Source organism: Copidosoma floridanum, unplaced genomic scaffold (assembly GCF_036245765.1).
Source record: "Copidosoma floridanum isolate Cflo_tuat_1 unplaced genomic scaffold, Cflo_Japanese_pri ptg000021l, whole genome shotgun sequence".
Lineage (NCBI taxonomy): Eukaryota > Metazoa > Arthropoda > Insecta > Hymenoptera > Encyrtidae > Copidosoma > Copidosoma floridanum.
The window spans coordinates 25,128,917-25,143,401 of NW_028321898.1; the positions used below are offsets into that span (position 1 = coordinate 25,128,917).

Sequence of the window (14,485 nt, forward strand, 5' to 3'; positions counted from 1 at the left end):
TTTCCTTATTTTTATTACTAATACGTAGTATGTGGTAAAGTTGATAGCATATAAGCCAACCTAGATTTAAGTTTTTGTAGAGCACAAAGAAAAGAGCAAAGCTTCCTTGCAGCTTTCCTCAGTTGAAAAAATTTATTGCACAATTTTAAAGGTAAAAAACTGCCGAGCATTAATAGTTGCGTAACTATGGATCTAAGTAAGATGGTTTGCGTATGATTTTTTTTTTTTTTTTTTTTTTTTTATTTGCGTCATTTTCATCGAAGCCAAGCATCGCAGCGCACGATTGCATTACTGCCGTGAATCACGTGAGAAACTCGTTCATTTTATATTTTTTGCTTGTATACTGAACCCCAGAACACTTACTTTGGGCGCTGATGAAAATTGGACAACAGCACAATAATTTGAAAAAATAATCTTGTGTCTCTTGAAAATTTAAAAAAAGTATAGATTTTTTTGGATGTTTTTTTATGATCAAATAAGTTTTATACTAGTATTTCTCTTGGTATTTAATAAAATTCTAATAAAATAAAATTCTTAAAAGAGCATCTTTTTGTAAAGTTGAAATATTGTTAAAGAAAAGTAAATTATTACTCAATTACATTTCCCGTTGTTGGTTTCCCAAAAATAATGGCACGAATCCCTCTAAAATTAAAATATGTTGTAAGCACTGCTACTTTTATTGAGTCGTTGAAAAATTTCAAGAACTGTATACTAATATTTTGTCAGCATCCTCTTACCTGAAAAAATTTTTTTTTTAATTTTTACAATAATTGATTCATATGCTATTTCTAAATAAATTTCATGGTATTTTCATCATTCTTATTTCCTTTTTATTATTTACAAGAGAAATTTCTTAAAATTGATTAAAATATAAAAATAAATATATAGAGCATCGTTTTAAACATTAACATGGTAAACGTCACTTAGCAAGTAGTCTTAAGTGCACTTACGCTTTTTTTATTCAGAAAAACCAGAGAGCTTCGGATTTAAAACTTAAAAAATCGTACATGTGACAGAGTGCTTATGGTCTTCTTCAAGAAAAATAAGTGCAGTATTTATTTTTAGTTTCGTAGTTTTTGTTGATTTTTTTTCCGTGGTATCACAGATAATTTAAGTCAAGACCAAATCGATGAAAATAACTGAGTCCGTTAAGGAAGCTAACCTTGCCAATCTCGACTTGCACCATTGGGCCCAGACATTGAAGCACACAAAGAGTTAGGGACACTGCTACGCAACAGTATGGCAAAACAATTATTTTGCAACTGTCTGCACAAGTGAATAAACAAATAAAACGATTGGAAATTAATTTTATCTTATCAACCGGTGCTGTTAAATCATTACATAATATTTTTTTTTTTTTTTTTTAAGCAAGACAAACATTACGTGAAAGCAAGTAAATATTTAAGCCAGTAATAAAAAGGATGTAGTTAATTTGAAAACAAGAAAGTTCATACCTTATCAAAATAATAATAAAAGAATACGGGTATTTATGCACCAGATTGCGTATGACTTCCGCAGGCATATATAAAAAGAACCCGGAGTTACTTACCAGTACCTAACTAAGGAGTAAATTACGCACAGAGAGTGTATTATTCAGCCATGAATTTTGCTATTACTATTTTCGTTTTCTGCATCGCTGGGGCATTTGCGGTAGGATAACAATCTTCACACTAATTAATTCATGTTGAATTTAATATTAATAACACATAATTTTCACAATGAATTTGTTGACAAATTTTTTACTACTGGTGTGTAAGGGTCACATTATTGTGCTGTATTTTTTTTTACTTAAAATTTGATCCTGAATTAAGGATATCACCAATACCATATAGATAATCAGCAATGGTTGCATAAAAAATATTTTACAATAGATTAAAATCATGTAATCCTTTTGCAAAAGACAAACTATATCTTTGAGTTGCCTTAAAAATTATTTAAATTTATTAGTAACGGTATAAATTATTAGTAATAATGTTTATATTTTAATTTTAATTTAACAGCCCAAGTACACACTATAGCTTTTATAGACATAAATATGGTAACGCTTTTCATCTGCATAATGTTTTTTTGGTCATATTCATTTAAAAGCTAAAATTAATAAATGTGTTCTTGGTTATCACTGATGCAGCAATGTCTGAAACAAATTTAATTACTTTTTTGTGTCCCAAAAATATTTTAAGATCAATGTTATGCACAAAAATAAACAATTACTTTTTTTTAGGGAACATTAGCTGGCAAAAAAAATTTTTATGACATCAACTCCTGCCTTGTCGATTTTGGAATAGATCCAGGTACTTGTAAACTGATTGTTCGATAATTTTACCATAAACTGATATGATGAAAATTATTGTTTACTATTTTTTGCAGATGTTTACGTAGCAAACAATATTCCTTTTCCTAGTGAACAATATTACTGTCCCTTTGCGTGTGTTTACAAAAATATGGGAATCGTAAGTTTATAAAGTTTTTTAATAAAATTTAAATTTAAATTTAATTTAATACCTTATTATATATTTGCTTATAACGTTGATAAGTTAAATGTACCATGACTTTATTATATTAATTAAAGAAATTCATTAAAATTGAATGAAAAACAATTTTAACAATTACAAAAAATAAGTAGATAATTGGTTTTAAGTTTGACTCGATGCATACTTGAGAACCATGAGAAAAAAACGCCGTTAATAATTTTAAATTTTCTCAGTTGATTGCTCAGTTGTAGAATCCTACGCAACACATGTAATTATTTAAAAAGTTGACGTATCGTTGACGATAGTTATTATAAAATTAAATTTTGCTAGTGGACTGCTTACAAAATTGATCTTGTTTGACGCCAAAAATTTAATTCATTTTGTTGTACTGGATATTCGGTCTGTCAAAAAAGAAAGTAGAAATATTGCTTTTAAAATTTTTGAAAGCTATTCAAAGTGAAGTTTTTGAAAAATTTTAAAAATTATTTAGTATAAAAAAATTTAATTTAATTTCTAGATGAAACCAGATGGAACCATAGACTTGACTAAGGTCGGAGCATACACGAAAGACAATATAGAAGATACTAACAATTTTTACAAAGTGCATAACGCATGCAAAGATGGTAAAAAATCAGTTTATCATTAAAATCAGCAGAACTATAATTTTAATTACTTTGTGTTCAATTTTCAGGACGAATTGGTTGCAGCTTGGTTCAATGTATGTTTAAAGAACTATTCCACACATCGATGTAGAATAAGCCATCACTTTGATAATGAAGAGAAAAATTGAATCAATTTTTATTTACTTTAAAATGATAAAAAATTGTATTTGTTGTACAGTTAGTTAAGTGACGTGAGTAATATTATTTGCTGTATTTTTTAGGATATATTTTTTACGTCACTTTTTCCATCTCATCTGTTATTTATCATCGTTGTATTAAGGTAATTAATAAAGAAAAAAAATCTTGTTAAAAATCTGAAAATCCGAGTAACAATATTTATTATTTTTATCAGCCTTTCCATTAATCATTACAAAAATTAAATTTAATCTAAATAATTGATTTAATAGATTTATCTTTGGTAAGATAGCTATGAAAATGGAATGAATTTTTTGACGTTGATTTTTGCTGCTTTTCATTTGTAAGAATTACAATTTTATAAACAAATAAAAAACTTTATGATCAGTACAAAACTATTCAGTCGAGCTCATTAAATTGATTAGCAATATCACACTCCAAATAATAAAAAAATTTTACTATCTTCTCGGAATTCTCTCAAGATAAATGTACATCGAAAACAATAACGGTTTTGAACCAAACAAATTTCACGACAATCACGGTTATATCAGTTTAATCATTATTTTGCTTGGTATAATATGTCCTCTTGATCAACAACTCAATATTTTTGAAATAACTTTAATTTAACCACTGGTTATATACATCGCAAAATCTCCGTTTTTGTAAGACAACAAGAAATCACAAATAAATTCGTACGATAATTTAAGAACAATTGTACAAAAATAAATTTTATCACCCAAATAATTTACAGAAAAAATTAATATTATACACAAAAAGTTTCAAATACATCATTAAATAATATCAAAAGATTGTTTCGTGCAAGCTAATTGCAACGTTGTTGTTCTAAGTATTGATTAACTGATCTTGTTGTCTCCTACACGAAGGAATTATTTTGTGTAATAACTTATTTTTACAATCATAACTCAAAATTAGGACAATTAAAAATTTATTCTTAGATCTCTGCATGTAAATAAATTATAAATAAATCATGAACATTTTTATTACTTTAAGTTTATAATTTTAAATGACGATATTAATTGTATGAATTTCTATCAATTCGGCGATTTTTTAAGATCCTGATAGCATCTTGCTAACTTGCAAATATCACTTCCAGCTGAAAAAATCGTTACTGTATACGTGCACAGTCAAATAAAAAAAGGCTAAATTATGAAACAACTAACCATAAATATAAAAATTAGCTAATTACCTTGAAGCTTGCATATGTTCACTATACCATCAAGTTTTCGATTGCCTTCTTCCCCAAATGCAGAATTTGACAGAATAGTTTCTACATTGAAAGTCCCGTCTTTTTTCATCTGAAAAATACACGTTATGGCAATTATATTTAAATCAAAAAGTATTATTAAATACTAGGATTTTGTTTGAAACTACAAATGTGTGAGAAAACTCGAGTATTTGATATTTGTAAACGTAAATATCCTATATTATTAAAAATACCAGCCAAGTTCGTTCGATCTTTGTTGGGAAAAGCTTAATATCTATTTTAGTGTGGTTGTAAATACCTATATATTAAATAAAATGTATACGATTCTTCAGTAGTATATACCTACAAGTTTCAGGCAAGTTCACTTACGTTAGCATAAGTACCTGGATCAAGTCCATTTTCGATGAGACAAGTTATCATGTCCTCATTTTCTTCGTTGTCAAGACTTGCCAGATTGTCCTATCAAGTAATGAAAACGATTCACTATAATTAATTAACTGGATAGCAATAAAATTTTTATTAAGCTATGTATTTCCTTGACTTGTGTAATAATGACTCATTAGTAATAAAAAATAAATAAATTAGTTACAGCTGTTTTTTAGAACACAAAATGAAAAAAAAAACACTTATATTACTACACAAAATTTTGAATTATTTTAATAAATTTAAACATAAAAATTAAAAATTCTAACTTGGGTTTGAAAAAATTAATCACATGAAGAATCGAAGCTGTAATTATTACAAATACAAAATCAAAAAAACACACACGTACAGAGTATGCAACGGTTACAAAAAATAACAAAGCAGAAGCAGCAATTATTTTTGGGCTAATATATAACAACATGATGGTGACAGTGATTTGTGTTGATGATATACGTTCGGCGACTATTCACCAAACTGCACTGAAGCAGTGGTGCAGTCGATCGCACGTAATGCGTGAGTGCATTATAAAGTGTCAACTTACGAATTGAACAGAGCAACTATGTATTATTCAATTGGGGCACTGCCTTGTTATCCAGTTGCACATGGTATACTATGGTGTCACATACGCTGGAAAATGTAAATCAGATTGAATTTCTCATTTTTAAGTATGAATCTTAGAAAAGTTTGTTTGACTTGAAACTCATGATTTATTTGTAAAGAGATTTATTTGCATTAGTCTGTTTGAAACCAGATTTGAATTTGTTCCATGATAAATCCAACCAGTGCAGGTAATCCAGATAGTGCAATTTCAATACTTGATTTGTTGCTGTAATAATAATCCGAGATGTTGAATCCGAAAGATTTAAACTAGATAATTTTTATTTACAATTTAATATGTAATTCTTAAATAGTATAATTGTAGTTATACAAAAAATGATAAGTCGATAATAATTAATCACAATTCAAATATTTTTTATTTGTCAGTGGTTAAATATTGAAAAATTAGTTAATTACGGCTTATACTCAATTAAACTTTCAAAGCTTGTAGTTGGAATTGCTACTCTTTGTAAAAATTAGACACATTTTTCAATGATTTAGAAATTAAAAAAAATTTTATTGTAATTTTTCAAAAAAAAAATTTCAATTTAAGGATTAAGATAACAAAATATAATTATTGTGTACGCTGATTATATTTTTCATATTGTTTTTGAGTATTTATAAAAATCACAAAGTTACATGATCATAGCCATTAGTTTGGTCATTGAATTATAATAAAAGTATTATTAGTTGGATGATATTCGTCATACATTATATGTTATAGATAAATTAATAAAAGTAATAAGCAATCATATGGCAACCTCTAAAAAATTACACCTCTATTTACAAAATTTCAATAACAGCAGTAAAAAAAATTTAAGAGTAGTATATCTTTCACATCAAAACAATCTTAACCGCAAATAATAATGATTTAAATATCCTTCAGATGGAGGCAGCGGAAAAACTTGCAGTCATCTTTGCCAACTAAAAATTATAAAAATACGGTGAAGCTTTAAACTTTGTAATTTTTGTTATCTACAATGCATCACAAGCAAGAATTACCTTCCTTTCTGCATTCTTCAATCATTTTTAAATACTTCTTTTTTTTCGCTTCTGATTCTTCAGACGTAACTCCTTTAGCCAAAAGATCAATGTCAAAGGTTCCATCTGGTCTCATCTGCAATCAGTACGAGCAATTAAGAATTTATAACATGAATTAAAATTTTCCGAGTACTTATTCCTCATGTATATATACATATTAACAGATACTCAAGGATAGTTGTAGTTATTTAGATTAATTTAAAAAAACATTTAATTTTTACATTTCATAATTTTTGTTGATCCCTTTTAGAACAACAAAAATTCTATTATTTTTAATTATCTAAAACGTAAATAATTTTAGTTTTTGAAACTGTAAAGGGCACCTCAACATGATAAATAATTGACATGACTTTCAGTGCACTTCAAATACACTTTTTTAATTCCTAATTTTCATTTTAACAAACGTTTCGAAAACTATTAATATACAAAAGCACCCGAAATACAGGACATGCTCATAAAGCACCAAGTGCACACTTACCCAATGAAAAGCACGATAAACGCAGGCCATCAGGCATCCCCTCTTTTCATCGCTCAAACTGTCGCGCAGATCTTCGTCTCTACTATTTGGTTCAAGGACAGCTGGTGAGCAGTGTAATCAGAAAAATTTACATTTAATTCATTAAAACTCATCTGCTTCATTTGACTGATTTTTATTTTCAAGCCTTTAAATCACACTTTTGATAACAGGGATATTGTCGAACAAAAATGGTACACAAAATAGATTACCTGGATCTATACTATGCTCAATCAGGCACTGTGTCAAGGTGACTTTAACTTTCGATGAACCATTTTTTCGCTCTAAATGGGGAACCTGCGAGAATAATCAAACACACGAAATTATTTTCAACAACAGATTTAAAATTTCAATGATAATTAGGAACTATAGATTGAAAATAAAGTGCCAACGAATTCTTGGCCGTGAAAGACAAAGTTATTAGTCCGGAATTTTCCAACGTGCGAACAGAATGTACAATTAATTGTCAAGTCAATTTTACCGCGTTGACCACGACAATGAGGCAGACAAGCGAACAGATTACGCCGTAATTTTTCATTGTTAAAAAAGCTTGCGCGCTTGATCCGTCAAAGCCTTTACTTGATACTAAATTATGCGCAAGCACTAACCGTCCTTATATAGTACGGGGATCACGACTCAAACGTAATATCAGGTATTTTAAGTCACTTAACTATTTATACAATGTGTATTTTTTTCTGTAAGTGGTATTATTTATAAAAATTAAAATATGGGCATTTATTTACTGTATCCATTTTCTATACCGTTCAGTTATATGTATCTTGTAGTACAAAAATAATATATTTTAGTGTTTGTACACCAGTAGTTTCCAATTAATGCATGCATGCCAAATTGTCAAGTTTCATTTTCACCATTTTACATTTTTTTAAATTAGTTGCATTATGAAAATTATTACTTAGCTTACATTTATTTTTCTTGCTAAAAATTTGCTCGTGAATTGTTTATTTTTTAGTATAAATCCATATGATAAATATATTTGTTTGATTACTCTGATACAATTTAATATATATTCATCATAAAAAAATATTATTAAAAAAATTTTTAAGTGTAAAAATAATGATCAGTATTAAATATTTTATTAAATAAATTTTTTTTTTCACCACAAGGTGTACTAAAAAAAACCTTTCGTAAAACTAAATAATTTACTTATTTTATATTAATAAATATCCATTAATATACCCTTTACAAGTTGAAAAGTAAAATAAGTCAGTTAATGAGAAAAAATAAGAATTTTGCTAACAAATATAAAATTAATATAAAAAAAATATTTACTTAAATAAAACACTTACTGTATTAATTCACAACAGTTAAATAGTATCGTATTATTTAATGAAAATATACATTCATTTAGGTTAAACAATGTCGAAGTATAATCATCACGAAAATTTATTCAATTTCACAAAATTTTTCTTCGTGATCAGATGTGGTATACATTTCGTAGGTATAAAAGTAATTTTCTTAGTGATATGACTGCTAGTCTTTATTTTCCTTCTATAAGTACAGTACGGAAAAAAAAGTAGACAAAAGTGTTTGAATAAGTGTACATTAGTGAGAATTATTAGTTTGATGTGTTAATGTGTAACATCTACGAATCGCTTATTCATACCAATTTATAAAAAAAGTTTCTTAACCTTTTTTATGTATCTTTTTTTTAAATAGCGTATATTTTGAGGATATTATTTTTATATATTATTTCAAAATTTACTCATCTGACATAAAAAAAAGTTTAAATGCTCAAGTCTTGAATAATAGTAATTTTAACGTAAGTGCACGTATACTTTTAATTGAATTCGTCGCGATTTTCTAAACACTGAGTTAGACGGCTTTTTTCACTGATTTTCCAAGGATACCTAATTAGTCATTAAGATGTCTAGCAAATGAAGTTCCCTGTGCTCAATTAGTCATTAAAGTATCTAGTGAACGAAATTACCTGTGTTTAACAGTGACAAACAATTTTTTAGGGCTAACTGCAGCAGCACGTGCTTTCTTGCATTAATTTTTTTTTTACATGGTGCTTTTCAAGAGTACTTTGTTTGCAAATTAAAAAAATGAATGAAAAAATATACAATCGTACACCTATACTATCATACGTTACACCTTCGTTAAAATCTATTTAATTTCTCACTGTATTTATTTGTAAGAAATTTTTTTTTTAATTCATACTGATTCATGACAATAATCTATTTTTCGCAATGCAATTTTCCTTATTGCCACTAAGTTGGTAAAAATAATGTTAGCTTAATCGATGTAATTATTAAATTGTCATTAGCCTTCCAAAAGGTCGTGGATCTGTTTTGCTGTGATTTACTGTTTCGTACTTTAATCTACTCTACGATGACAGTAAGTAGCCTAAAACTTTTAAATTTTAATCATTCTTTGATAAAGTTAACGGAATCGTAACATAATACTATTATGATATAAATATTAATTATTATTGTTATTTTTTTTTTGAGAAGAGATTTTTTTTAAACATAATTACGTACATTGGATTTAAAAATATATACATAGAATTTATTGACAAAATTAATGAAAAAATAAAATTTTTGATTATTTATCAAGACAAAATATCAGTTTCATACTTAAGAAATATTTATAAATAAATTTAAAAATCCGTCATCACGTATTCTAAACATAATCTGTCATTTTGTATTCTAAACATCGCATGTAATGTACACACTTGATAATTTTTTTTATCATACTGAAATTTATAATTCACGTCATGGCATTTATGTAAATTTAATTTATAACTAAATAAAAAAGCATTCAATCGATTGTCTTTTGGTAGGACCCCCTGAAAAGGCATCTAGACCTGATGGTAAGTTCGTGGGTTGATAGTACCGATTGAATCGTGTTTTTCTTTTTAACCTTATCTACCGCTGATAATACCGACAGTTGATAAGAGACCAACAAAATTTTTGAATTTCCCACGAAAGGTGCTGCGACTGTCACCTCCACAAATCCCGACGCGAAGGAACTCCGTCCTGCTCTCCTTCCCCTCTCTGGGGGGTGGAGCCACCAAAACCCCCTAAGAAGAAGAAGAAGAATCACAAAATAATCAGTGAATCAGTCATCGTATTTGTTCGTCGTAAAACGTCAGTACAAAAATTGTTGCGGCTTTTTTTATACTTAAGTACACGAATCTAGTGCATACACGAAGTACGCGAGTGTAAAATTTTCATCGTCCTCAACTAAAATTATGATGACAGGTGCACGCCAAGTAAAGTAAACACACAAGACACAACTCGTATCTTTGTCCCCGCGGTGACTCTACTTGCAGGTAAATCTATACCTATAGCATACATGTACGATACAAAGAGAAAAACATTATCTATTGAGAGTATTGAGTGGGTATTATAGGTACTTTCATTTGTGCATGTATATGCGTTAATAATGAATGCTGTTATCTCGTCGTTTTATGTAAACCAGCCAGCCAAGTAATCAACCAGCTAATAGATATACATTTACTAGTCAACTCTCAGGCAAAACGGAGAAAACGGAGCAGGAAATCGTTGACAACGACGTCAACATAGACGAGGACAGTAGCCAAGACGAGGACGTCATGGCCGAAGACGTGCCAATATTGTTACTACCCAACGAGATAATCGAGTTGATCCTCGAGGATCCCCAGCTGACTTTTTGGGACGTCGTCAACTTGGGAATAAGCTGCAAACGTCTGCACAGACTTGTCTTCAGTGACAACAAGCTCTGGAGAACCAAGTTCTTTCAGAGGTGAGAGATGCTGTGGTTGTGTGTGTGTGTGTCTATTATGTTAAAGTTAGAAGTGTATCCTGTTTTTTTTTAGTTTATTGCATGAGATGATGCTTGATTGGAGAGTACTTGATAGATGATGAGTGTGCTATATATGTACTGTTGGGTACAAACGCCTTATATCTTTACTACTAAAGCATGACTTGACACATAGTTATTAGAGCTATAGTACTGCGTTATTTTGTTAATTTGTTTATTTATTTATTTCCTAAGGTGGTCTTCTCTCAGAGAAGTTTACGTGGATTATGAGAAACAACACAAGATCGAGTCCTGGCTGCAAGAAGTGCAGAGTAGCTTCTCTAGCAAAAAAACACTTATGCATCAATTGTCATTGATGCCCGCCAAGTTTTACAAGAAACAGGAGCTCTCACATTCGGAACTTAAAGATTTTGAAGTGCTTTTCCGTCCAGAAAAAGGAGCGCATCCCATGGCCTATCACTTTCACGTGGACAATCTGATAGAAATTATTGAAGAGCCAACAGTGTAAGTTTTACCAGACAATAAAGATATTTTCTTTGCTGCATCCTTAAATTTGGTAGTAGATAATTTTTTTTTTTTCATTTCTAAAAATTGCAGACAAAGTGATCTGACAATAAAATATTACGCATCCAAAGTAGTGAGATACATGAAGCAAAATTATTTAAACGATGAGTGGCAAAAGTACATAGAACTACCGCCACAGAAGCAGCTGCTGGAAGTTGGAGCGACCATTGTGGCACAGTGGAGTCAGCCAGAGAAACGAGTTTCTTACAGCCACGTGAGGGAAAGGCTGGACGACATTGCGCAATATGCCAAGGAAATTTTGAAAGAACAATATCCTCTGCACTCTATTTTCAGCACGTCACCAAAGATTATTGAGCAATGGAAAAATACTAATATTGATGATAATCAGTGGTCGACTGCCGAAACGAAACAAGCCATAGCTGCCCTGTGCGAAGTTATGTTCAACAAATTAGGCTTTCACGGGAACAGCGAAATGTACTATTCCTCGGAGAACTCATTTATAGACAGAGTAAGTTTTTTTTTTTAACACTTGAAATGTAGTTTATTGGTTGTGTAAGTGATATCAATTGATAATTGTGTTCTCAGGTTCTGGAGCTCAAACATGGTATTCCTATTACATTGGCTATCGTTTTCGAGAGCGCATGCCGTCGTATTGGTGTGAAATGCGAGCCTGTTAGTTTCCCGGCTCATTTTCTGCTGCGTTGGAAAGAACGATAGTAATAAAAAAAAAACAAAAAAAAACTAACGATTTTACCAAAATTTTTAGTTTAACAATGCAAAATAACGATAAAATTATTTTAAACTTTAGCACCGATGACGAAGACGACAAATTCGAGAATTTCTACATAGACGTGTTTAACGGCGGTAAATTTTTAACAACACAGAGCTGCCCCCGGTTAGGTGGCATTACCAAATGTCCTATAAAACGATACAACACTCGACAAGCAGCTACGCCTATCGAGGTAATAATTATTTTTCATTTTTTTTACTCTTTTAACGGTAAACTGGTTTAAAAATTCATAATCAAGCGTTACGTTGTAGGTCGTAGAGCGGATGGCACATAATTTAGAAATAGCAAGCAGACAACGCACTCACTTGAATGGTAGAGCAGCGCGTCTTCGTTCCGCTCTTGAATTAGAACACATGGTCCGACCGTTGGATACTAATGTAATTTTACACTTGGCTCGCTTTTACATGCTGCATCAGTTGGATTTGACTTCGTTAGTTAGTATATTAACTTACATAGAAAAGGTATAACTGAGGATTAATTTAGGTTTTTTTTTTTTAATTTTTTTTTTCTCTTAATAAAAGTACTTTTATTTTTTCATTACTGCTGTGATTTCCTGTAGAATCCAGATTCAATGGCCAGAGGTCCGGCAAACCATATACTGCAAATGCTGTATGATTATGAAAGGCACATGAACGATGGAGCTGAAGTATGTTTTTATTTGGTCAACTCTTGATTAGTAAATTCATTTTCATCAAAATAACATTCATATTTTCTCAGGAAACCACTGAAGTTAAAAAACGAACTCCTGAAGTGAAGTACGCAATTGGTATGATAATGAAGCATCAGAGGTATGAGTATCTATGTGTAATCACTGGTTGGGATTTACGATGCGAAGCATCACCAGAATGGATGATCGAAATGGGTGTTGAAGAACTACATGGTGGCTCAAATCAACCGTTTTACAATGTATTCGCGGATGATGCATCGTCTCGTTACGCAGCACAAGGTGCGTTTTACATTGTAAATCTAAAAAATAAAAAATTGTAAGACATTTATAAGTCAAATTCCCTTTTTTCTTTTAGAAAATTTAGTGATGGCTGTACAACCTGGTTGGGTTGACCATTTTGAAATGGGTCGATATTTTTGTAGATTTAATGGCACTCACTATGTACCTAATAACGAGAAGGCTAAGGAGTATCCAGAAGATGCAGAGGTCAGGGAAAGCTTGCTTTCGAAGTATTTGTAAATATCCATGAATATTTTTACAAGATTTTCTATAAACTTCGTATATGTCAAACGTATATGATGTGGAACGCAGTTTTTTTGCGTTGTATATAAAGTATTTAAACTTAGTAATCGAAAAATTAGTTTTTTTTTTTTTTTTTTTTTTTTTTTTTTCTGTTTTGATGGTTTCTTTGATAAAAATTAAAATATTATTAGAGGGTAATATAAAATTTTTGGTGATCTCCAAACATCAAGTAAGTATAATTAAAGAGCTTCTATTGAAGATATTAAACTATTCCAGGGGCGTGTATGTCCATATTATACTTTTAATTTTTTCGTAATGCTATAAAAACTATCTGTAATTGACATTGTATAAAATATGTTTAGTACGCCATACGGAAGTTGTAACGTGATTTTTGTATATATTTTTTGATTGTACACTTACAACTCGTTATTCTAATATTCTCTAATGCTTATCACTTATAATCAAATAAAACTATATATATATATAAACTTATTTTATCAAAGTTAAATTATTAGTTAAATTATATAGATACCGTATGAAAGAACTAAGTAAAAGTAATTTATAATTTATACATCAAAAAATAATAAAAATAATTATCAAAACTTTTAATTGCATAAAATGAAAAGGGCTACCTCGCACGTAATCTTTCATCAGTATTAATAACAAAATATGGTTCTTCTTACTTAATAAAATAACGTTATTTTTTCAGAGACTATACTATGTAAAATGCGCTTCGACTAATCTAAGTTACTGTGATGACGTCTAAAGTCTAAAGCATTTTTTTTTCAATGTATGTGTAGTCGAAAATTATATACAGTTTTGTTTCGTTTTTAATCAAATACAATTTTTTGTCTAATCATTTCTTAAAGGATAAACTATTCAAATACTGTCACTATAATACTGTGAACTTATTTCATTTCAATAATGCAACTGATCTCCTACAAAACCCGCCAACAAATCTCCATAGCTGTGCTGTCAGCATCAGTACAGAAGATATCGTGTAAATACGAGAGATATAAGTACTAGCTCTGTCTAATGCTGTCCCCTTCTTGCACTATCATGATATTTTCCTCATAACAGCGTTTGCGGAAAAATGTATTTTTTATTTTTTTATTTCTCCAACCCATGCACCACTAAAGTGATTTTTG

General features: G+C 29.8%; 3 protein-coding genes across 4 annotated transcripts; 1 reads left to right on the plus strand and 2 right to left on the minus strand.

Annotated features, from left to right (window-relative positions):
• Positions 1 to 4,197: 4,197 nt before the first annotated feature.
• LOC111643453 (uncharacterized) lies at positions 4,198 to 4,944 on the minus strand. Its single transcript, XM_023391310.2, has 3 exons — positions 4,863 to 4,944; positions 4,476 to 4,584; positions 4,198 to 4,382 (listed from the first exon to the last, which is right to left on the minus strand). The coding sequence occupies exons 1-3, from the start codon at positions 4,911 to 4,913 to the stop codon at positions 4,321 to 4,323; spliced, it is 222 nt and encodes a 73-aa protein (XP_023247078.1). The 5' UTR covers positions 4,914 to 4,944; the 3' UTR covers positions 4,198 to 4,320.
• Positions 4,945 to 5,867: 923 nt separating this feature from the next.
• Positions 5,868 to 7,639, minus strand: LOC106637883 (uncharacterized). Its single transcript, XM_014350855.3, has 5 exons — positions 7,550 to 7,639; positions 7,281 to 7,365; positions 7,033 to 7,133; positions 6,516 to 6,630; positions 5,868 to 6,437 (listed from the first exon to the last, which is right to left on the minus strand). The coding sequence occupies exons 1-5, from the start codon at positions 7,604 to 7,606 to the stop codon at positions 6,385 to 6,387; spliced, it is 411 nt and encodes a 136-aa protein (XP_014206341.2). The 5' UTR covers positions 7,607 to 7,639; the 3' UTR covers positions 5,868 to 6,384.
• Positions 7,640 to 10,324: 2,685 nt separating this feature from the next.
• LOC106637868 (F-box only protein 21) lies at positions 10,325 to 13,813 on the plus strand. 2 transcript variants are annotated; one of them, XM_014350834.2, is made up of 10 exons: positions 10,325 to 10,363; positions 10,513 to 10,815; positions 11,068 to 11,337; positions 11,431 to 11,866; positions 11,944 to 12,074; positions 12,167 to 12,320; positions 12,400 to 12,609; positions 12,708 to 12,794; positions 12,866 to 13,094; positions 13,171 to 13,813. In XM_014350834.2, the coding sequence occupies exons 2-10, from the start codon at positions 10,646 to 10,648 to the stop codon at positions 13,332 to 13,334; spliced, it is 1,851 nt and encodes a 616-aa protein (XP_014206320.2). In that variant the 5' UTR covers positions 10,325 to 10,363; positions 10,513 to 10,645; the 3' UTR covers positions 13,335 to 13,813. The 2 variants fall into 2 exon arrangements, with proteins under 2 accessions (XP_014206320.2, XP_014206321.2); XM_014350835.2 differs by having other exon boundaries at positions 10,555 to 10,815.
• Positions 13,814 to 14,485: the final 672 nt, after the last annotated feature.